This window comes from Pantherophis guttatus, chromosome 7 (assembly GCF_059756535.1).
Source record: "Pantherophis guttatus breed Tessera chromosome 7, ASM5975653v1, whole genome shotgun sequence".
In the NCBI taxonomy this organism is placed as follows: Eukaryota; Metazoa; Chordata; class Lepidosauria; order Squamata; family Colubridae; genus Pantherophis; species Pantherophis guttatus.
The window spans coordinates 23,291,750-23,317,572 of record NC_142069.1 but is presented as its reverse complement, the minus strand read 5'-3'; the positions used below and the strand labels follow the sequence as shown (position 1 = coordinate 23,317,572).

Below are 25,823 nucleotides of genomic sequence, written 5' to 3'. Positions count from 1 at the left end.
AGAGAAATTTATACCCTCTGTTGGGCTTTGAATTTGAGCTTGTATTCTGATTGGTTGTCAGACTCCCATGGGGCCATGCAGGGGTAACTTCATAGGTTGTCTTTTGAGTCCCAGGCTTGGTTGAGCTTTGCTGGGTGATGCAATCTCCCCAGGTGCCATGTGGTGAGTTCTGTTGCTAGATGGGTAGATGGCTAATCCTATCTTTGTTGGATCTTGGGTGAGGGTATTTGCTTATGAATAGACCTAGCAATCTCTTTATCTCTTAAGTGCTGACATCTGCTGTGGGCTATTGAGGAGGGTGGGGGGCTATTAAGAGTGAGTCTGCTTCTTGCCTAAAAAACATGTTTCTCCATTTCTCATCCAGGGAAATACGGTATAATATTCTGCCTTTTTAATATTTCGTAGAATATTTCATTTTTCTAAGAGAGGGGTGGGTGCTAACTTCCTACACTCCTAAAACAGTTTAATTAGTTAATTTGAATCTTCTGGGAACCCATTTGCTAAATGGGAGGGAAATGATGTTTTCCCACCAAAATCGAATTGCAAATAAAATGGTTTTCTAGTAACCTTGTTCTTAGAAGATGGTGCATTCTTGTCTGTGTATAGATTCTGCTTCCCAAAGCTCTGTCTTCAGCTGATGTCTGAAGCAGGAAGAAAGGTGGGTAAAACTCAGTTAGATTTCATCTCTACAGAACGGGGCTGGAAGAGATCATCAAAGTGCTCTAAAACAAATCCAGAGAAGTAAATTCTATGAATATACAGCACTTATTTAAAATTGGTTTTAAAATTCTATCCTTCCGCAGACCATCGTTATTTTTAGAACCAGTCCCTGATAAAATGCCATTTTTCGTTTTGCTTTTCATGGAGAAAAAAAAAAGCATACATGGCTTTATAAGTTTATAACATCTCCATGCTGCTTGTGTAACAGCTGTATCTCTGGAAGAGGAAGGAGGGGGTTGGTTTCTCTGACTGTAGTCTGTATGCAAGTGAACACCAGGTCATTGCCCCCTCCCTCCAGTGACCATGAAACCAGGCAATAAAAACAATTGAACATGATTGCTGCTTAAAATATCAATTAAAAAGATACCCAGCGATAAAAAACCAGCATTCTCTGCAAAAAGTATTTTTAACAGCCTCATTGTTACTCGTGAATTGACAACATTATCTCCTTTAGGAAAAATGGAAGGATAATGCTAAAAATACAGCCATGAGTGAAATGCGGTAGGATGAGTAAAAATATACATTTTTTTTCCTTATAGTCAATCACTTTCAATTCTCAGGCAATTCCCAGACTGCCTGGACAAATTGGTGCAATTTTCATGGCAAGGTTTTTCAGAAGGAGTTTGCCATTGCCTCTTTCCTAGGGCTGAGAGAAAGTGACTGGCCCAAGGTCATTCAGCTGGTTTTGCACCTGCTAGCCTGATGCTTTAACCACCACGCCAAACGGGCTTTTTTAAATAAACAAACAAATAAAACAAACAAACAAATTCTGGGATAACATGAAAAGACGGGTACAATTCCACTTTTACCTTGCAGCTGACAAACGATGTATTAGCAATAGGCACTTCTGCTTGATACTATATTTCTTGTAATTTTTCTCACTATATGTGTTTTTTTCCTTGGGCCAAATTATATCACTGATATATATAACAGCCTTTTTTTTAAATGAAAAGCAGACAGCACTCAAAACCATTTTTTCATAAGTAGAAAACCTGAGAAAATGGTCATTTTAATAGAAAAACAGCTGGAAGAAAATGGTATAAGCAATTCTACCTCTCCTTACCCTCCTCTGGCCTTGCTTTGCTAAACTCTCAACCTTCCATTATTTCATTTTATGAAAATAACAATTACAACATTAACAGAGGGAGCCTCTTTCATCATACAAGGGGTCCTGTTTGTCTTATATAAATCACACATTTAGAATTAGAGACATCACAGAGAATGGCATTTTTGTGGCTCAATGCGTCCCACTGTCTCTCCTCCAATTAAATGGAGCCTTAATTATTTAATGATTTGAAATATTCACAGAAGACAGAATTGTTGTAACAATTTGTTAATTGTCTCGAGACTATGAACAGTGATGCTCTGTGTCTGTACCTGCCACCAGAGATTCAGGATCGATCATCATGTAATCTCATCTGATTTTTATCCACCAAGCTTTTTTTACACACAGAATCTAGTAGAGAAACTCAACGATATACTGTAAATAACTTGGGCAGAAGATAGAGGAGTGAGACTTGGCAGAGAGATTAAGGACAGACTGGTTTTGGTTCCACATCAAATTACAGATAAGTTGCCACTTTAGAAAGTTCCCTTTTGTCAAGGAAGGAAGGAAGGAAGGAAGGAAGGAAGGAAGGAAGGAAGGAAGGAAGGAAGGAAGGAAGGAAGGAAGGAAGGAGTACAAACCCATCAGAACAAGAAAATAGTTGCCTCATGGAAATAGCCTTGGAAGTATTGGCACGCTACAGAATTGACCTGGAGGGGGGTGAGATACTGTAAATATTATTTAAAGTATCTTTTTGGCAACAAAATGTTCTCAGCTACCAGATTTGGACCATGTAAGTATTTTTGCTGATCTATTTATTAACTCCACTGCTGTGTCACCAAACACAGTCAAGACTCCATCCTAGACAGGAAGGGCTCTCAAAGGCTTCCTGTTTGGGCTGGAACTTTCTTTGATGCAACAATGGAAGCTTGGATCTGCTGCTCTGCTCTTTAGCTCTGGTGTCCCCCTTAGTTGCTCTTTAGACGCAGCTGTAACAGTAGCATAGCATTCAGAAGTTGCATATTCCCCACAGATAGGCTGATACACAATGCATTCCTTTTACCTACCCACCCCAGCAGTCTGTTAAATTCTTGGCAACAGCAAATACAGAACCAACTTAAATGCTTTATCCAAGGAGGGCTTTCCTTCAATATGGCACCAGCAGATTCATAAATTCTGCTTCCCTGTGAAGCTGCTGTGTAATCAGTAACTTCTTGGCTCCTCCGTATCCAGTTAAATCAACAATCTTTGCTATTTTTCTCATGCAACCTTTAAGGGAGGCATCTATAGCCAGTTCATACATTATGCTGAGCAAACTAACCTCATCAAGACTTAAATGAAATGTGTAAACTCAGTCAGATGAGATGATAAGGCTTTATATGATGTGGAATCAGACTGACTGTGGCTTATTCAGCAATCTAAGTTAACAACCTTGTTTATTTGCCCAATGTTTGAATTCTATCATGAACTGTATACCTAGACAGGTTTAATAGTAATTTCTGCTCTTTAGGACTTCACAGAATCAGAATGTAAACCAGTGGTGAAATCTGAACCGGTTTACTACCGGTTCGCCGGCTGCGCATACGCATTGCGTGCCAAACGCACACTGTTCATGTGCATGCACAGTACGCATCACACACCAAATGCGAGGTGCGCGCACACGTGCGCAGTGCATGCCAAAAGGAGGCATGGGGTAAGTAGAACAACGCGCTTGGGGGGGTGATCAGCTGTGGCGCATGATCTTTTTTTTTACTTTTAAAAACAATTTTTTTACAACCTATTGGTTGTAAAAAAATTGCTTTTAAAAGGTAAAAAAAAGGCTCTGATGATCGGGAGGCACAGCTGTGACCGTCAGAGCCTTTTTTTTTTTTACTTTTAAAAGCATTTTTTAATAACCTATTCGGCTGAATAGGTTGTTAAAAATGCTTTTAAAAGGTTAAAAAAGACTGACAATTGCGCAGCTCAGCTCTGATCGTCAGAGCCTTTTTTTTTTTTTTACTTTTAAAAGCAAAAAAGCAAAACCTTTTGCGCACGCGCAGAAGGTACAAAACACATTACTTCCTGGTTAACACCAGGAAGTAAGGACAACTGGGCGGAGCCTCACGCCACAATCGCTACCGGTTCTCCGAACCACCCGTCACGATCTCTACCGGATCGGGCGATCCGAACCGGGAGCATTTCACCCCTGATGTAAACTGACTGGAGTTATAAAAGAGCCTTCACAGGACTCAGTACTGGTCATGAAGCCACATGGCATCACCATGAGCTGTTAACATCATTTTTTCTCAATGGTCCCATAGTAGTGCTTTTACCTTGCGTCCATCATAAATGAAACATCCTGAAATTGTCATTAGGTACAACAGTCTAAAATTCTTCCATTTCAAACGCACAAAATCAAGAAGTAGCACCTGGACCTGAACAATTCCACAGCTTTCTTGTATGAACAGAACTGGTTTTGGCAAGTGCTAAAAGTGATAGCCTCATCACCTCCCTTTTGGCCTCAGCCAGCCATTTCTCTCCCAGCCTCTCCCCTTTCCAGGAACACTGTGTCTCCTGAGTTCCTTTCATAAGTGAGTGAGTTCCATCACTTGCCACATATCCTAGTCTTTTATTCCACTTTTTCTCCAGGCCATGAGAAGAGCAGAACTCCATTAATATGTCAAGGTGGTGCAGTGGTTAGAATGCAGCATTGCAGGCAAACTCTAGTTGACTGCCAGCAGTTCGATCCTGACCGGGTCAAGGTTGACTCAGCCTTCCATTCTTCTGAGGTCAGTAAAATGAGGGCCCAGATTGTTGGGGGCAATATGCTGACTCTGTAAATCGCTTACTCTATATTAGATAATGCATATAAATTATGAGTGGTAATGACCTTAGCATCAGGTTATAAGCAGAAAGATAGAAAATTAAGATAATAAAGAAGCTATCTGTGGATTTCTTCTTGTTCTTTTCCCCCCCTTGCAATCTAGGTATCATTTCCCTCCCCGAAGTCATCAATATAACACTCTGTGAGCTGCCCACGACAGAAGTAATACTAATCTGAAGTGATGCCTGGTAACTGCAACATGTAATTTCAGACTGAAGGCACCAATTTGCTAGTCAGTTTGTAGTGACACTGCAGTATTACTGGAACAGACTTTCTGCACAATTATCTTCATAGATTAGTACGCTATTCATTCTGTCTGCGGGGAAGGGAGAAAGGAATATGATCAATTTGTTATTTCCATAATAAAGACAGTGTTCTCCCCTAAATCTTTTGAAACATGACTTCCAATATAAAATAAAATAAAATACATTATCTGCAGAAAATGATGAGATTTGTGAAACTTTGTTAAGAAAACAAAAGATTGCATTCACTTTCATAATCCAAATTAAAGAAAACATGAGAGAGAGAGAGAGGGAGGAGGAGAGAGAGAGAAAAGAGAACAAGGAGTAGTAACAGTAGTAGTAGTAGTAGTAGAAGTAGTAGTAGTAGTAGTAGTTTGGCAAGGTTAAAAAAAGAAAGATTTCATATTTTCCAAGAATCATTTTTAGCTGATCATAAAAAATTGATACAATATGGGAAAGTGGAATTTTACTTTATTGTTATTTTTTAAAGATCTATCGTAAGTCCCACTGTTAAAAGATAAGAAATTAAATAAAGAGTTTCAACTACTCTAAAAAATTCTGGCAATATTATTTTTGAAACACAGAAACAGGTTTTGAATTGTCCTACTCCTCACCTCCATTTAGAACAAGGAAATAAAATCTGTGGGAACCCTGCTGAATTCACATATTGCATCAAGCATAGTTTAGTGACTATGGACTGTTGAATTAAGAAAAACTGGCTCAGTCTCCATATCACGCTATGTTCCAAATAAGGGCATAAAGCTTGTTTTAGGCCATAAGTCTGAATTACAAGTAGCGTGCTATGAGTCTCAATTAAAAAAATACTGAGTGGAGCCCATTAAAAAATGCATTTTATTTTACTTACATTTAATTTTAAATTAAAATTCATTTTGATTTACTAGTTTTTCCCTTCCGGGTATCTAGTGACGCGATGGCTCAGTGGATAAGACACTGAGTTTGTCGATCAAAGGTCGGCAGTTCAGATGTTTGAATCCCTAGTGCCGCGTAATGGGGTGAGCTCCCGTTACTTGTCCCAGCTTCTGCCAACCTAGCAGTTTGAAAGCACGTAAAAATGCAAGTAAAAAAATAGGGACCACCTTTGGTGGGAAGGTAACAGCGTTCCGTGAGCCTTTGGCGTTTAATCATGCTGGCCATATGACCATGGAGACGTCTTTGGACAGCGCTGGTTCTGCAGCTTTGAAACGGAGATGAGCACCGCCCCCTAGAGTCAGGAACGACTAGCACATATGTGCGAGGGGAACCTTTATCTTTACCTTTAGGGGCCATATCCAAAGGTTTGGCATAGAGCAGTTGGAGTTCAAGTTTGCATCCTAACGTTTAACTTTGGCTGGGTTTCCATATCCTGCAGCTAACCCTAACCTGCCTTCCATTGAGGACCTGTATCCTACACAAGTCAAAAAGAGGGGTGTGAAAATATTTACAGACCCCTCGCATCCTGGACATAAATTGTTTCAATTCCTACCCTCAAAACTACACTATAAAGCACTGCACCAAGACAACTAGACACAAGAACAGTTTTTTCCCGAATGCCATCACTCTGCTAAACAAATAATTCCCTCAACACTGTCAAACTATTCACTAAGTCTGCAGGATAGTGGGATTTCATTATTCTGTCAGAGCTGAAGAAGCTTCTTGGATGAGAAGCAAAATGTCTTCAAAACAAAAAATAAGAAAGTCCTGTTGCCTCCTGAAAAAAAGCACCTTTGGGACAACCATGACCTAGATGACTGAGAATCTCTACAGACTTTTAGTTTCAAGTAGTTTCAAATGAAAATATTTATTACTATTTATAAGGCCCATGGCAAAGCAGTTCCAGCCTAATCAGGTTAAATTGGGTATATTACAAATATGTAACTTGATGGTTGGAGTCCTTTTTTGGAAGGGGAGAGTGAGTGTGTGATTTTGGGAAGGGTGGGGAAGAGCCAAAAGGCATGATGTTTCAAACTTCTGAGGTTGGGAATCCTGTATTTTCAAGGGTTGGGAGTTGGGTGGGAATGGGTTTGGGACATAGGTTGCCTTTAGAAGAGGGGAAATTATTTGTTTTTGTCACCACTTTTTGCTGTAGAACTTACAAAAAGGGGTTAGAGACGACATGAAATTTTAATATTTAATATTAACATCAATCAGCTACTGCATTCAGCTAGTGCATGAATCAATAAATAGAAAATGTGCTACTTCAATCTAGCAGTATGGTCAGCTGCAGAAAGTAGGCGAAACCAAGAAATGCAAAGCCAAACAAAGTTTCACTTCACTTCACTGAAGGTTCTGCTTTATATAACCATTACATACAAATGAGTTTCCATGCTTTCGGCAACTGGTATTTCAGCTTTCACTTTGCACAATTATTGACAAATAAATGGACTCTTGATTCCCATTAATGCTACCCTAATTTATGTACATACCTGGAGGAAAAATTCCATTCCTGACTATATACTTATAACTATATACTCACACAATCTGGAACATTTTTTAAGCTACAGCAACATTAAATTGTTGCCTAATTCCATTAGCGAACGCTTCTAGGGATTTAGTATTTCTTAATAAATTAGACAAGCATTCTCATTGGTATTCAGACTTTGTAAATAGAATGTGCATAATTTAGGGTGGGGAAGGGGGGATTAGGTGATAGAATAAACTTCTCTCCTTACCCATGCTGTATTCGGTCATTTACCTCTGTAACACACAGGGCTGGTTCATGATTTATTATGTGGCTTGTTTGGTCTTGATTTAACATGTTTGAATTTAGATAGTTATGGCTTGGTAAAATATACCAACTTCCTTCCTTCTTCTCTTTAACTGGCTTTTTCAGCACACTGGTTTATGATTATACTCTTTATGGTGTATAAATAGGCTTTTTTGTTCCAAGGGATGGGGTTTTGGCAAAGTTATTGTTATTGGTTTTATGTTTCTTCCTTGTTCTTGTTTTAATTCCAATCATCTGTACTCTCTGTAAATCTCCTACAATTGCAGTTCAGGTGATGTCGTCTATATAGCAATCACATAATAAAATATAAATAAGGCCACTGATTAAAGAGGCAACAATCATTTTTCTAAGTTTCTAACACTTACAAATAGCTTTGCAAGGAAAAAAAGCTGCTGCAACAGGTTGAGGTTTTGCCAATCTGGGAAAATGTCATTTCAGAATAACTGATGCTTATAGACTCAACTGTCTACATTCCCTTGACCAAAGACTTCTGTAGATCCCAAAGGAATACAGTGATTAATAGTACTTGGAGAAACTAAAGAGACCCATTCTTAAGTGTAAAATAACTAATGTTCAGATTGAGTATTTATCTTCTAAAGATTTCCAGCCCTTCAAATTTAATTCTGGAATGACTTTACAGAAATATGAAATTGCACTGTACGCCAGAAAACACATACAATATTCAGTGTTTACTGTCAATATATATCCATAAAACAATTTAACCTGATCAATCATTGTAATAATTATGATGCCTAAGTCACTAGTATGAAATCTCCTTGCCTGACTTATAATATGAAACATCCTATTTACTAGGAATATTTCTGTTTATAACTCTCTCCTTCAAAGCAAAATCTTCAAAAGATTTTGAATTCCCCTAAAACGACTAAAGCATTTCTACATCATTAGAAAGTTGACAATTTGGAGCAAAAGAATCTTATGGCTAAAAAAACAACAATACTATTATAAAATATACTTTAAAATATCTCATTTCACACACAGCTTTGAAAACTGAGAAAGCGTTAAAATTAAAATCCAGTGCACAATTCTCAAAGATTCATTGATAGGACAGGAATCTTAAGTTATATACAAAAATATGGTGTGTGTTTTTTGAACTTGTAAAATGCCATTAAACAGCATGGACACAGGATTTGGCTGGAATGTATTTTAGAAACCCTATTCATGATTCAATATCCTCTCTAATAAAGTTTCATCTTCTTGAATGTTAAACTAAATTTACATATGCCCTTTATTTTCTAGACTTTAAGTGGGTGTGCTGAGTAGCACTGAAAAGAGCAAAAACTATGGCAGGTGTGTAGCTATGTAAGTAAAAGGGAAGGGAATAAAAGAAATATCTGTCAGTCAAAACCCATCTTTGAGGCTTTACCCTTCATCTTGACAGGCAGAGTATACTTCCATTGTTTTGATCTGATGAGAGGAACTACAGAAATTTGACAATCTTCCCATTGATTCAAGCAAATATTAAATCTTGCTTTATAAACAATGATCTTTCAAAAAAATAAAAATAAAAAAAGGAGATTGGCACTTGCCTTCCCTAGGAAAGAATTCGTGATTTTGTTTTGTTTTATTTTATTTTTCTAAAAAAAAAACCTTTCCTTGCAACATAGGCTCTAAAGCGGTGACTGCCCAAACTGCATGCACGCGCATGCCCAAATTGAAAGGTGGTGAAATTCAATTTTTTTTACTACTGGTTCTGTGGGCGTGGCTTGGTGGGGGTGGCTTGGTGGGCGTGGCAGGGGAAGGATACTGCAAAATCCCCATTCCCATCCCACCCCACTCCTGGGGGAAGGATATTGCAAAATCTCCATTCCCACCCCACTCTGGGGCCAGCCAGAGGTCGTATTTGCCAGTTTTCTGAACTACTCAAAATTTCCGCTACCAGTTCTCCAGAACCTGTCAGAACCTGCTGGATTTCACCCCTGGTGTGCACGTGTATGCACGAACATGCACAAACATGCCCACACACGGACATGCATGCATGTGCAGCAGAGACCTGAAGACCATCTGGCCAGCGGGAGGCGGGGCATCCCAACACTGGCAGCGTGGCAAGATCTTTTTCTTTCAGGAGCTTCTGTTTCATCATTTGCAGGGAAACAGAAGCTCACGAAAGAAATGCCACGGAGATCTGACCTGGGACGACAGTGTGCATGCCAGCAGAGAGGGCTCTGCGTGCCACCTCTGGCACATGCACCATAGGTTCGCCATCACGGCTCTAAGTGTAGAACATATATAAAGAAATCAAAGTACTTTGGTGTTTTTGTTTTTGGACAGGCAAATTATATCTATTTGCTGCACTCGCTTTTGTTCTGTGCCTGTGTATGCACAATAGTCTCTTTCACCTCTGGAACTCTTCTACCAACTTCTGTTTACACCGCAGTCCCTCCTGATACATACAGCCTTTTCAGCAGCATATTGATTCAAGAAATTGTAGCTTCTATAGTTCTGGGTGTAAAGTGCTTTGAGACTACATGGATGTCACTAAATACATGCAATCATTCCTGGGTGGTTCCTTGACAAGATCATCTCTGTAAGTATGACATTCAGTTTCTTTTAATAGTCAGGAGAAAGCTGTTTTTGTTGCTAAATGGTTCACTGAATAATAACCTAAAATATAAAGTATTAGAATAGGGGGGACGATCCACAAGAATTTTTGTTTTTCATTGTTGTCTATAAACTCCATGGAAGGAAAATATTTTTTCCTTCCAGGGATATATCTGGGGGCTATAATTGCTATGGTATCACACCTACAGTGAAACAGACTATATTCTGATGGAGAGGATGCTTGAGTGTGGTCTCTCTGCTGGTCCATGTAACATGAAATCATGGCTTACCATTATGTGTGAATTTGGCCACTGTATCACTGATGTAGGGGTAGGGAAACAGCCTTGCAATATATTTTTATATTGCAGTAACAAGTTCAGACAATATAAGACAGTAACAAGTTCAGTGAAGGAAGGAAGACTATATATTCCACCAATCATGGTCACTGACGTAGACGAGAGTGTACAATTTTTGGGAATCAAAAGTTTCTGAATTGTTGGATAGAATGCTACATGTCATACTTCAAAAACTGATGGATTGAAGTTAGAAAAGATGGTGAGGCGAGAACAAAAGAAAAGTCTATGGAGATTCTCAGTCATCCTGGTCATGGTTGTCCCAAAGGTGCTTTTTCAAGAGGCAACTAGATTTTCTTTTGTTTTTCCTTGAAGAGGTTTCACTTCTCATCCAAGTTCTTCTTGGATGAGAAGTGAAACGTCTTCAAGGAAGAACAAAGAAAGTCCAGTTGCCTCTTGAAAAAGCATCTTTGGGACAATAAAAGAAATGGTTATTTCCTTTGCCTTTACATTTAATTACAATCAAATCCCTTTTAAATCTTTTGCTCCCAAATATTGCATATAACATGGCCCTTTATCTGAATCAAATAGTACAGAACTACATATGTGGATATGATGGGGCTAAATTGTAGGGATAATATAGAAATGTGATTTGCATTTCCTTTTAGTTCTATCTTTTTGTAACACATGGTCTTATTATAGTTCTCTATTTTATACATTATACCTGATATGGGTTAATGGATAGTCAATAAAGTAAAGCATTGGGTATTTTTTCCCTCCTTTTATGATATTAGAAACGACTTGCAAGAATGGCAAATATCTGTAGCTCAAGTATAGGATATGGGTGAAGGTTCAACCTCTGAACTTGTGGGTTGGTTTTCGAACATTTCACTACCAGGCTAGATAACATCTTCAGTGGAGTTAGGGGCAGTGGTGAAATCCAATTTTTTTTTACTATGGTTCTGTGGGTGTGGCTTGGTGGGTGTGGCAGGGGAAGGATACTGTAAAATCTCCATTCCCTCCCCACTCCAGGGGAAGGTTACTGCAAAATCCCCATTTCCTCCCAATCAGCTGGGACTTGGGAGGCAGAGAATAGATGGGGGCGGGGCCAGTCAGAATTTTTACTACCGGTTCTCTGAATTACTCAAAATTTCTGCTACCAGAACTGGTCAGAACCTGCTGAAACCCACCTCTGATTCCCACCCTACTCCAGGGGGAGGATACTGCAAAATCCCCATTCCCTCCCCACTCCTGGGGGAAGGATATTGCAAAATCTTCATTCCCACCCCAGAAGCCAGCCAGAGGTGGTATTTGCCAGTTCTCCAAACTACTCAAAATTTCCGCTACCGGTTCTCCGAACTGCTCAAAATTTCTGCTACAAGTTCTCCAGAACCTGTCAGAACCTGCTGGATTTCACCCCTGAGTTAGGGGATGTCAGTGTTCTTCTGTTTATAAGAAGCTTCTGTTCATAGCTTCAGGTGTGGGTGTGTCAGGTGAGGGTCTTGTGATGGGTCTTATGATGGGTCATGTATAAGTCATCAGTGAGAGTCTTGTGACAGGTCTTGTGATAGGTTACATCAGGTCAGGGTCCTTGGGAGATGAACTGCTGGTGGGGGGGGGAGTTGTGTGGGTTGGTTGAAGGTCGGTGCTATCTCTGGTTGACTGTGCAGTTGATTTGGATTCTGAGGTGTTTATAGGATGGTTGTAGGTCAATGTGTCTATTGATGGAATTGCTTGTGGAGTGCCAGGCTACGGTGAACTCACGAGCATGGCGGGTGGTACCGTGGCTGATGATTTTTGTGTTGCTCCAATCGAACTGGTGCTGTTTGGTGTTGAGAGATTAAGGATTTGGGATCGTGGTGTTTGACTGCCAGCTGGTGTTCGTGGATCCTGGTTTTTAACTGATGTGATGTTTGTCCCATGTAGAATTGGTTGCAATTGTTACAGTTGATTTTGTAAATTACATTGTTTCTTTCATACTTCAGTATCTTGTCTTTGGTTCTGGATAATTCCTGGCAGAGTGTGGCTGTGGGTTTGTGAGCTATTGCTATTCCTAGGAGTTGGAGGATTCTGGCTGTCATTTCTGACACAAAAGGGGTGTTGGAAATGACAGCCAGAATCCTACGACCCCTTAAAATAGCAATAAGTAAATAAGTAAATCTCGGAAATCTGGGAAAAACTGAAAATTCAGGGCCAGATTATGTATTTCAGTTCACTGGCAGAGTATACACTGATGCAAAAGACTCCCAAGTTTAATATTTGGAATCCATTAAAAGAACTGAGAAGGTTTTTTTGTCTAAAAGTATGGAGAAGTGCTCCTAGCCAGTTGATAGAGCAAACAGATCAATGGAACAGTGTTTATGCATTTGCAACAGAATGCATGCACTGACAGACACTTCTGGCCTGTGAAAATATTATAAAGCATCTTCTCCATTCACAGAGATAAATTGCACTGACCTTCCATCTGGAACTGATCTGTCTGTATTGCTTTGTTCACAATAAAGATCACAGATGGGGCATGAATTTGCCCTCATCAAGATGGCTTGATTTTGACTGAAATATGCATTTTGTTCGTCATGCAGGACAAATGTAACCCACATTTTAAACCATCCTGTTTGTCTCACTTTATCAAGGGCATCTCTCTCTCTCTCTCTTTCACCACTCACCCATTGTCTAAAATGAGAATGGCGGTCAGGATGCCTACTTACATGTTTTGAAAAGAAGTCATCTACCTCTTGCAACAGCTTCTCCTGGCATTGGGGGTTGGTAGCCAGCAGGTAAGTGCCAAAGGAAAGTGTGCTGTTGCTGGTTTCATAGCCAGCAATTAGGAACAAGGTGGCTTGTCCAGCTATCTCGTCATCACTCAACCACATCTGCTGCTTTTTGGGCAGAGCTTCAGGGAAATCATCTTGACTGACTCTGTCTGACTGCTCCATGACGATGTCAGTGGTTGGGATCCGAGCATCAAGCATAAGCTGGAGAAAGTCTGTGCGTCTCTGTAAAGCATATTGTAAAAGAAATTAAAAATCAAGGAGCCTGGTAGTACTATTTCCAACTATGAAAATATTTAAAAATATAAACATATGGAATCGATGAAGTGAGCTGCAGTTCATGGATGTTTACGCTTTTTCATAAAATGTGATAATTAGAAAAGTTGACTGCTATACTCCGGATTTTGTGACACAATAATAATAACTTTATTGTCATTGTACTGTATATACAGTATACCCATACAACGGAATTCACTTAACATCCAAAGACCAGGTCCAACACACATAACAATCCCCAAACACACTCCCACCCACCACAAATTCCCCACCCCTAAACCACCCAAACATCCACACAACAGACCAAGTAATGCTGTCCAACAGCTCACTGATGGTGGCCCATTAGTTCATTGTTTAATGCAATTATAGCTCTTGGATAAAAACTATTCAGAAAACTTGTGGTCCAAGTTTTAATTGTTCTGTATCTTCTGCCAGAAGGTAACAGTCCAAAAAGATTGTAAGCAGGATGGGAAGAGTCTCTGAGAATGTTATGCAACTTCCTCAAACAGCGAAATTCGAAGAGGGCTGGTAGCTGGAGCCCGATGATATTCTGGGCAGTTTTAATGATTCTCTGTAGAGCTTTTTTGTACGCTACAGAGCTGCTCCCATACCATGCAAGAATGCCGTATGTCAGGACACTCTCAATGGTGCTGTGATAGTAGGACAGAAATAGATGCTGAGATAGATTTATCTTCCTGAACATTCTCAGGAAGTACAGCCTCTTCTGTGCCTTCTTCACAAGCATGTTAACATTCATAGTCCATGAAAGGTCCTTTCAGATATAAATGCCCTCTCTGCCCTGCAGGGTAAAAGAAGTTACTAGTTGAACAGCAAGTTATTAGCTAGATCAGAGGTGTCAAACTGGATTTCTTCGAGGGCCAGATCAGCATTGTAGTTCTCCTCCACGGGCTGGATGTGGGGGAGGAGATGGGACGGATACCTGCAGCACTTTGCCAGCCAAAATGGGGTGCAGAGGGGCTGCGCGACCTCCTCTGTGCCCTGTTTTTGGCCTGGACATCCTCCTGCAGCACTTTACTGGCCAAAACAGGGTGCAGGGGGGCCTTGCACGCCCGTGCCCTGTTTTGGCTGCAAGGGGCACCATGGGCCAGTCCTTTGCTATTTCCAGGACAGCCCTGCGGGCCAGATTTAAACATCTTGTGGACCGGATTCAGCTCGCGAGCCTTGAGTTTGATACTCCTGAGCTAGATGGACATACATTTGCAGATAGTCTTCAACTTACAACAGTTCATTTAGTGGCCATTTGAACTTACAATGGCTCTGAAAAAAGTTACTTATGACCATATTTTCACACTTACGACCATTGCAGCATCCCCATGGTCACATGATCAAAATTCAGACGCTTGGGAACTGACTCACATTTATGACAGTTGCAGTTTCCCGAGGTGATCACTTTTTCCGGCCTTCTAACAAGCAAAATCAATGCGGAAGGCCGTAAAATGGAGCAAAATTCAGTTAACAACTGTCTCGCTTTGCAACAGAAATTTTGGCCTCCGTTGTGATTTCAAGTCAAAGACTACCTGTATTCTAACTGCTTCCATGTGTTTTCTACAGAAGACAGCAAACCCTCTTTTCTTCATTGCTAGGTAATTACACCCACATTTTCCAGTCTTTTTAAAAAAAATCAGAGGTGAGTAACCCACAGTCCCTATGTCACATTTCTTCCCCAGAATTGAACCAGTGATTTGGTAGCAAACTTTACTGTTTTCAATGCTGCAAAGTTTTGCATTATGTTTTATTGTTGTTGCTTGGCTAACATTTAAATCTAAAAAAAGGTATGGGAAATCACAAGAGCCAGATACAATTTGATTCCATTCTCCCTGATGACTTTACTGCATTGTGGTAACAAGCTTGGTGAGCTGATTATGTAACAATGAGGAAAATGTAAATACATCTCTTGGGGGGGAAATTGCCTAACTCTTCAAATAAAGTTCAGAAGTTCTTCTTCCCAGCTAAACTAAATGCAGTCTGGAGAAGATCACATTTTTTTCTTTCAATTTTTTTCCTCTTTTCTGAAAACCAGTTCAGCAGCTTGAATTTGGGATCAGATCTTTATGGGTAATCCTTAACACTGAAGTGGGAAAACTCCATGCCAGTTATCCTCAATAATACTATCAAGGCTTCAGTTGCAAATTACATTAACCTAGGAGTTCCTTTAATGTTGGTTTGTTGGACAAAACCAAAGCCACTCTTGGAGGCCACCAATGACTTGCTGGCTTATTTTCCTTCTTCCTTTTTAGCTTCTATTAATAGACTGATTAGCCATTTGGGGGAGGGCATATAATCTCTCCCAAGATTACTCACACATGTTATGCTATTTCAAAAAACCAAAACAAAGCAAAAAACACCCACATTGTGATTTATCACAAAACATAGATCGAGCAACACTCCACAAGTATCCTCTGTTAAACTTAGACTGCGCCTAGAATTAGGACAAAGCCTTTTTCCTTGGCTATTTGCTTCTTTGAATCCAATATTTATTTATTTATTTATTTATTTATTTATTTATTTATTTATTTATTTATTTTATTTTATTTCATCAAGATGTATTTTATGACAAGTGTAAACATAATTATAAATACATGAAAAGGATACGAATAAAAGAAAACATTACGACAGGGATAGTAGGCACGCTGGTGCGCTTATGCACGTCCCTTACAGACCTCTTAGGAATGGGGTGAGGTCTACAGTAGACAGTCTAAGGTTAAAGTTTTAAAGGTTACTGAAGTCGTATTTTCTGCAGTCTAGTTTGGATCAGTTTACCATGAGTTTGTATCTATTGTGTGCTCTTGTATTGTTTTGGTTGAAGCTGAAGTATTCATTGGCTGGTAGGACATTGTAGCAGATGATTTTATGTACTATGCTTAAGTCAGACCGAAGGTGGGGTAGTTCTAAATTGTCTAAGCCCAAAATTTCGAGTCTGGTGGCATAAGGTATTTTGTTGTGAGCAGAGGAGTGGAGGACTCTTCTTGTGAAATATCTCTGGACTCGTTAAATTGTATTAATGTCTGATATGCAGTGCAGGTTCCAGACAGATGAGCTGTATTCAAGAATTGGTCTGGCAAAAGTTTTGTATGCCCTAGTTTGCAGTTCAATATTACCGGAGAAGAAGCTACGCAAGATTAGGTTAACAACTCTTAATGCTTTTTTAGCAATGCTGTTACAGTGAGCTCTGGCATTTAGATCATTTGAGATGAGTACTCCAAGGTCTTTGACAGAGTGAGGGTCGTCTGTTAAGTTGTATCCATCCAGCTTGTATTTTGTGTTCTGATTTTTTTTGCCAATGTGTAAGACAGAGCATTTGTTGGTTGAGATTTCGAGTTGCCAATTGTTTGACCATTCTGACACATAGTCAAGGTTTTTTTGTAGAGTAGCAGCATTGTCAGTGGTGTTGAATATCTTAGATCAGGGGTTTCCAACCTCGGCAAGAATTCTGGGAGTTGAAGTCCTCCAGGCTTAAAGTTGCCGAGGTTGGAGACCCCTGTCTTAGACCCCTTTTTCAATTAGCAGGGTATATCTCCTCCCTTAAACAAAAGTTTTTCAAAGAATTCTTTCTAATAATATTAAGCTGGTGCTGACTCAGAGATGCATATGACATTCTCTTGTTTTCAGCTCCCTTCCCTAGAATCTGCCCACATGTTTTTTTTTCTGTTTAGCAATCACTTTTTATGACTTTATGAGTGAGAGTGACCTGACCCACTAGCCTTCAGTCCCCCATAATTTTATTTGTTTGTTAGATTCATATCCTGCCTTTCCTCCAAGAGCTCAAGTCAATATACATTTCCACATTCCTTGAGTTCAGCTGGACTGAAAGAAATATATTCCAGTGAGTTTCTATAGCTAACTACTGATTTAAACTACTGATCTGGGTTTCCAGATCCTACTGTTAAAATGTATACATCAGGGATCAAGATATTTAGTGTCTTGACATAGTAATTTCAGGGATAGTCTACAGAATTTTTGGATGACAGCGGAAGTGAAGTTCCTCTTTATTTTCTCCAATGTGATATGAGAAATACTGTAATATTATAATATTCTCATATCATGTATTATAATATAACATTATAATATTTTAATTTGTTTTATTTTCCCCCCCACTATTGCCAATACTGTAATGTTTCTCCTTATTTCCATTGGCCAAGTTGATTTAAACAAACTTTAAAATGTTTGTCAAACACAAACATTGTTAACACTGTCCAATTTCCTAAAGACCCTAGGATGAATATATTAAAAACAATGAGAAACAATATTACAGAGAAAAATATGATGTGCGTACATTAGATTTAAAAAAATCTCCGGGGGCGGGGATCCAAAATCCATGTTATATAAATGACACAAAAAGTATGCAAAGGGAATCAGAACTGGATATATTTTCATGTCTTTTGGCTGATCCTAATAAAGCTATGACCCTTTTCCATTTACCCATTTAAAACCAAATTAATTTTAAGGGTGACTCGCATTTTTTGACTAGGTGAGCATATTCCATACACTATTTGTGCTGCTACTAAATGCAAAAAAGTATTTTTGCCTCTTTGCCTATTATTAAGATATGAGATTTTGTGTGTATGGTAGAGTGTGTGTGTCTGTGTGTGTGCGCCTTCAGTGTTGACACCTACTGACTGTCTGAACTAGTCCCTGCAGTTTTCTTGAGAAGATTTTTCAAAAGTGGCCTCCTTACTTGGGCTAAGAGAGAGACAGGCCCAAGGTCACCCATTTGTATCTATGGTGGGACTAGAATTCACAGTTTCTAGCCTGGTGCCTTAACCATTACACCAAACTGGCTCTCATAAGATTCATTAATTTTGCTTTATTTTTTATACAGATTTCTCTAAATGCTTGCAAGGACCCAAATAGCTCATATGCACTCCTGAATGGAGCATGTATGCGTGTGCATGAGCTGATCAAGAGGCACAAGTCCAAAAAGTACTTAGGAGTCTCCCAACTGGATCTGTGCTTCCTTAGATTATACCTACTGTTTCAGATTTTTACCAATAATCTGTCTTAATAGCAATGTTGCCATCTCACATTTTTCACCACCAGTTGCAGCAGCTCAACTCACCATTTGGCTCTTGCCCTACACATGGAATATTTGATAAAGAAATATTAAGTTACTTGAAAAAAACAACTTTCAGCAGAATTCTACCTGACAAGAATTGATTAGAGCTGATATGGACATTTAGTCCAATGTGCCATGCATTGGTAAGTACATTATAGCATTAAGTTGTTTTCAGTTCTTGAAACTCTTGTGTAATTTGTCAGGAAAAAAAAAACACCAAGAGATGCAAAACAGGTGCAAAGCTACAATTACTTCAGATGCTAGTGCAAGCTGAAACAAGGTTGATTATGCATCGTTGTAACAGTTAAAAAGAGCAAAATAAATATTCCAAATTACATTCCTGATATCATGATAGGAAATAGAGGGAGGGCAAGAGGCAGGAGGAAAGGGCAAATGAGATAAGAGGGTGAAGGAATAATTCATTGCATAGGTCAACGGACTTTATCAGATTATTGACACGGGAATGGTGAGAAACAAAGGATATTTAACATACGGCACTTTGACTCTGCAGCTGGTTAAGTGGCATGACTCAGCTAGAAGGAAAGGCCATCCATAAAGTTCCTTGGGCAGGAAGAGGGAGGGTGTATTCAACAAAACCAATTCTGGGCATTCAGTCTAAATTCTAAGGAAATAATTGGCTTAGCCATTTCCAAGTCCTGCACCCCATTTCCCTGATAAACTGCATTGTCTTTTAACATCCTATATGGATAGTCCATAATGATTAAGATAGCAATGTTACAGGAATGTAATTTGGTGTTGGCTGGATACAGTGCTTACAATGGAAAAACAATATCAAAGCATTAAATTCTAGTCAATGATGGTAATAAAGAATCTTGATTGATACTACAGCAGTATATTTCTGCAAATGTTATGGGGGGGGATCTACTTACCTCCGCTACCGGTTCGCAACAGGAGCACGCACACTTCTGCACATGCACAGAGGCTTCTGCGCATGTGCAGATCATCTGTGATGACATCCAGCCGGATGGGCGGAGCATCCCACCGCCGTTACTACCAGTTCGCAAGAACCGGACCGAACCAGAAACAACCCACCACTGGGGGGGAACTATGCAATACTGGTAGTATTGCAAAATTCCCATCAGAATGCACAAGACAACTATATTTGCAGCTATATGCCAATAACCTAATTAAATTGTTTACAAAATAAGTTATGAACAAGTCTCACTCTTATGTAAATGTTCCTTTTCTCCACATGTTTTAAGCAAAATCTCCATGGATCCACATTTTGCTTCATCTGGGAGGCAACATATTCAGTACAAAGTCACAATATTAAAAATACTCTGAACAATACTGCAAGTTCCTGGCATGTCCCCATCCAGATTTCATCATTTCTTAATTTCAGCAAAATAGCAAACTATGGCTAATTAAAGCCTTTGAAATTATGCCCAGGAAAGAGGGAGGGAAGGAGTCATGTTGGAAAGAACACTAAGAGTTCTAATATTTGATTTGTTTTTCTGTTTCTTTGTTCATTCATTCATTCGAATTTGTTGGCCATTCAATTTCAAAGGACATCTCTAGCAAGTCTGATTTGATCCCCAGAAAAATATATCCAATTCTAGTCAACAGCTTGCCAGGGTTAAAGATAGCAAGGCAGGAAGAGGAAAAGCTGGAAACAGATATGTCAGTTATACAAATATTATGCAAGTGACCATAGGAGATAAGACTGAGAATAGGTCAGCTACCAGTGATGTAAGGACAGCAGAATGAGGCTTAGGATTTAATTCTGCATTAAATAAACATATGACAGGACTCTAAAGTGGTTGGAATGTGTTCTTTGTCTCTTTTAGGCTATTGTGACTGTAATAAAGTTTTATACAGTATATTCAGATTGATTCTAGACTTTCAATGAGTACATCCAATTCCAGAGAGGACTATATGAGTGGGAAGTCCCTTGACACAGTTCCACATTGAAACTTTGTTTTGGTAGAAGATCTATAAAACATTTTTCCTCTTCTACTTTATCAATGAGCCCAGTGAACCAGCATTTATTTACCTTTATGTGTATTCATGGGTAGTATATGACATGGATGTAGGAATTTTGACAGATACAGAGGGAAGGAATACTCAATGGGAATGAGGCATAATGATCTTACTCACTGCACTTGCTTTAAAGCAGTGTTTTTCAACCTTAACATCGCTGAGATGTCTGGATGTCAACTCCCAGAATTCCCCAGACAGTATGCTGGCTGGGAAATTCTGGGAGTTGACATCCAGACATCTCAACTTTGCCAAAGTTGAGAAACACTGCTTTAAAGAAAAACAGAAATACTGAAAACAATGGAAGTGGAAAAAATAATTTTGGAAGGAAAATAATTAAAAGCCACACCAATTTTAATTTCTTTATTTGCATTACTTGGTCACTAAATATTAATTTAGCTCCCATCTTCATGAAACATAAAACTGCTCTACTGGCTGAGATTCATCTTGGTCAAAGATTCAGTTTCTCACAGTGGCCAAACAAGCGCCCTTGGACTGCTTGCAAGTGGAATAAATACAGGTAGTCATCAAGATACGACCCTAATGGAGCCTGCCCATTAGGGCCGCAAGTCACAATGGCCATTTAGCAAAACAACCTTGCTTAAATGACCTTCACCCCTACTTTCCTGATGCAGCTGTTAAACAAAAATGCACTTTGTTAACCAGAGCACAGGGTGCTTCAGGTTTGTGGGAGACCCTTGGAAGTCTAGCACAGGCCCAGTGCCATCTCTGCAGACTTCATTAAGGCAGCAAAATTAAGCAGTTTGTCCCGTAGCTGCCCTTTTCATGCACCCCCAAATGGGCAGGACAAAATGGTGGCTATTTCCAGGTTGCTTCCATGTGGCCCAGGGATAAATTGCTCAGTTTTGCTGCTTTAACGAAGTCTCACCGCACTGCAGAAAGCTTCTGAAAGCTTCTACAGCAATGTGCAAACCTTATTAAGGTAGAAAAATGAAACAGTTTGTCCCTAGACTGCACAGTGGTGACCCAGAAGTGGATGCTATTTTGTGCATGTGAGATGAAATGGCAGCCACTTTTGAATTGCTGCTATGCAGCTCAGGGATGTGTGCAGTGCTGGGATTCAAATAATTTAACAACCGGTTCTCTGCCCTAATGACCAGCTAGGTAGGCGTGGCTGGTTGGTCATGTGACTGGGTGGGCATGGCCAACTCGACGTCACTCACGTCAAGGGGCTTCACCTCACCTGGCCTCTTGTGACTATGGGGATGCTACAATGGTCGTAAGAGTGAAAAACAATCATGTCACTTTTTTCAGTGCCATTGTAACTTTGAATGGTCACTAAATGAACTGTTGTAAATCAAGGATTACCTGTACAAAAAATACAAAAAGCTTCTTTGCTTGCAAAAAGCTGCCCTAAATACCAATTATTAGATTAGAAATACCTTCAAGGTGGAGTTAAAAATCAGGCAGGGTGCCAGAGCACCTTGAGGAATTAAAATAGTTAAAATGCAATTATAACTATCAGTGGTCAACTCTTGCTCATAAAGTGAAACACTTTAGCAGAGAGGACATTTAAACTCTCCATAAAGAGCACACCCAGGAGAAGCAATCCTTAGATCAGGGGTGGGAAAATGTGGCCCTTTTACAACCTGTGGACTTCAACTCCCAGAATTCCTGAGACAGCTTGGCTGTCTCAGGAATTCTGGGAGTTGAAGTCCACAGGTTGTAAAAGGGCCACATTTGCCCATCCCTGCCTTAGATTCATTTGCACCACTTAAAGATACCAGCTGGTCTCATTCACAAGATATCCTAAGGAAGTCACCCAGATTTAAGGAAAGATCACATGCATGTGTGGCTTGTCTGCCTTCCCCAACATGATGGGGAAGATCTTGGAAGATCTGGAGATTTTCAAAAAGGCAGGTGCGATGAGTGACAGGTATGTGAGGAGGAGGCACAAGCACTGTGGGGTCCTGGCAGGATGGGATGGGGAGGCAGAGGGCTCCATAGCATCTTACATAGTTTTTAAGAAGGAATGACCACAGTGGTACTACAGCTGCTGTAACTTTGAAATGGCACCAAACACTTAAGGAAGATCTTAAGGTTATTACTGTCCCTTGAGATGATGCCAAAAATGCTTTGAATGAACAAAACTGCTGGAAAACACTCACTGCCCAATCAACCTAATGATGATGATGATGTCATAACTTTGAATGTCCATTAAGTGACTGGTCGTACTTCCAAGATTAAAAGGTAAAGGTTCCCTTCGCACATATGTGCTACTCATTCCCGACTCTAGGGGGCGGTGCTCTTCTCTGTTTCAAAGCCGAAGAGCCAACACTGTCCGAAGAAGTCTCCGTGGTCATCTGGCCGGCATGACTAAACACCAAAGGCACACGGAACACTGTTACCTTCCCACCAAAGGTGGTCCCTATTTTTCTACTTGCATTTTTTACATGCTTTCGAATTGCTAGGTTGGTAGAAGCTGGGACAAGTAACAGGAGCTCATTCTGTTATGGGGGACTAGGGATTCGAACCACTGAACTGCTTACCTTTCGATCAACAAGTTCAGCGTCTTAGCCACTGAGCCACCACTCAGTTCCTCTCCAATTCCTCTCCAATTGTTCCCTTGCAACCAACATTTGGAGGAACACTGAGGCTTCAAGATTAGAAGCTATTGATGGATCTCCCCTGTAGCTAGAATTACCTCCCGAGGTCCAGACCATCCCCACCCTATTGGCCTTCCGAAAAGCGGTGAAGACCTGGCTTTTCCTGCAGGCTGGGGCCATTGATCTCGCTCTTGAGATCCGGCGAGATCCGGCCATGAATGGTGTGAATGAGTTTTAATGTTTTTAATTTTTAAATGTTTTTAATAATGATTTTAAATGCATTGTGAGCCGCCCTGAGTCTTTGGAGAGGGGCAGCATACAAATTGAATTAATAATAAATGAAATCATAGAATTATGCCCAATGCTTCAGATGTAAACAGGTCATAGATTTAATAAGAGCATTAGAAAAGTTAGCCTTTTAATTTTCACTCTCTTTCTTAATGATTTCTAACATGAAGATTGCCTTTGTAGCTGCTGTAAACTGAGCTTTTCCATTGTGCCCCCCCCAATCATTTTCCTGATTAGAGATAATTCAGACCCATTAATGTGTATGTAAAGTTACTGATTCTCATCCTAATGGGCATTAGTTTATCTTTACTTAAACTGTGTTTATTTGGCTTTTAGTTAACCACCCAGTTAAAGAAATACCTGCAGAGGTCTTTATTTTTTAGCTTAAAGGTATTACTAACTCACTGCTTGCCCCTAATCCAAGATCATTTGCAAGCAAGTTAAAAGCACTGATGCCACAACGTATCTTTGATGGAATCTTCTACCTTCCTTCCATTGAGAAAACTGTTCATTTATTGCTATTGTTTTCTGTTAGCCACTTGTTAACAATTTGCAAAAGAGGTGGCCTTCTTATCTCATGAGCACTGAGTTTACTCAGGAGCCTTTGATGAACGTTGTTAAAGGATTTTTGGAAAAACTAAATATATAATGTCAACAGACTTATCTACATCCACATGTGTGGTAAAGTCCTTGGTGCTGAGTTTGTTTACTTGCAGATGTTTTGTTAGCCAACTAGGTAATAACATCACATTACCTACTGGGATAATGAAACATCTGCAAGCAAACAGCTGAGCTCAGGGAGCACCAAAAACTCCACAGTTCAACCTGGAGCTACAGATAACTTCCAAAAGGTTAGTGGGACAGATTTTCTTTTCCATGTTGATTTTCCAAAGCAGAGTGGATAGCTAGTTACAGAATATACATATATATTTTCAGTTATTGTTTCTGCCAGCTTGACTGGAACTATAAACCTATTGATCTATAATTTCCTGCAACATCCTTGAATCTCTTTTTAAAAATTAGTGTCACACTGGCTACCTTCCTGTTCTCTGGCACGGAGCCTAATTTGAGTGATAATACATAAATTTTGCTCTGCTGGAAATTTCACATTTGAGTTCTTTCCCCCCTCTGGATTTTCCCCTCCCTCTGAAGTAAAACAACACCTTTCTTTTGTCTGCTGCACTTCTCCATTCACTAGTGACTGCAGAGCTCCAAAAAAGATTTCTCTCCTCCCACATCTGTCTCAAGGTTGTTACTTTATTAGCAGCTCTGCCGTGTTGATGCTGGAGGAAGAGCTCCCAATGAGAGAGGAACAGAGGTGGTATTCATCCGGTTTGGACCAGTTCACCAGAACCGATAGCGGAAATCATGGGTCGGCCCGCCCTGCCCACCTGGTCCAGCTCTATGCCATCCTGCATGTGTGGAAGGCAGGCACATGTGCAAACCGGGCAGGCACGTGTGCAAAGCAAGTGTACGCGCGGCGAACCGCACGTACATAATCTGAAACCCACCCCTGGAGGAGAAGGTAGCACTGCAATTTTCTTAAGCAGCCTGATCTTCTACACTTGGGTGGGTGTCATCAGGTCTCCATTACAGTAGAGTCTCTGAAAATGATCTGCATAATTTCCCTTCTTATCCCCATTTCTTTTAATCGTTTAGATTCCTTTCCTGAGAAAAATCAATACCGGCTCAGTACAATCTCTTTTCTATTAAATACAAATGCAACACTTTCATGCCTTCTCTGAGGTCTCCATATCCGCTTCAAGATTCCTTTCATTACTATTTCACTACCCAATTGCTTCCCTGCCTGATTTTTCTGTTTCCAATCCATTTATACAAATTGTTCCATGGTTTCCTTCAAGACTGTTGTCAAACATCAAACTTTTGGGGAAGGCAGATGTTTGGGTTTTTTTTCTTTGTGTTCTTTCCTCACAAAATCGACTAAGGTTTTACAAATTCTTGTACATTACTGGGATGCTATGCTAGTCTCTTCCTGGGGTTTTCAGTATTGTTTTCACTAATGCCCTCATTTTTATTTTTATTTTGAAGTTTCCTCTTTTGTAATCAAATGTGATTGTATTCCACAGTGCTGAGAATTTCTCATTCATGTGTGTGCTGACAATATTATGTTCAGTTTTCTACTATTGGCTGCAACTAGCACCAGATCATTGCCACTACTTAGAATTAAGTCTAGACTTGTCTCCCCGCCCCCTCTGCTTAGTTTCAAGGCACATTCCAAGAACTAATTTACATTTGTGACCAGATATTGTCAATCATAATGATTCTACAAGGAATTTGGTCTTTCAGTGTTTTCTAGTATATTAGATTTTATACCCTCCTTGATATAAAGTCATTTGCTTCTCCCAACATTTCTTTGTCTTTCCTATAAAGTTTGTATCCCA

The 25,823-nt window shown here is 39.8% G+C and overlaps 1 protein-coding gene across 6 annotated transcripts in view; it reads right to left on the bottom strand.

Annotated features, from left to right (window-relative positions):
• TBXAS1 (thromboxane A synthase 1) overlaps positions 1–25,823 on the bottom strand; it is a 275,226-nt gene that overhangs the window by 55,269 nt on the left and 194,134 nt on the right. For 4 of the 6 annotated variants that reach the window (XM_034403670.3, XM_034403666.3, XM_034403668.3 and 1 more), the window contains exon 10: positions 13,156–13,443. The exons of the other annotated variants lie outside the window; for them this stretch is intronic. In XM_034403670.3, the coding sequence (XP_034259561.2) occupies positions 13,156–13,443 (288 nt within the window). The remainder of the gene's footprint in view (positions 1–13,155; positions 13,444–25,823) is intronic. 6 annotated transcript variants of the gene reach the window in all.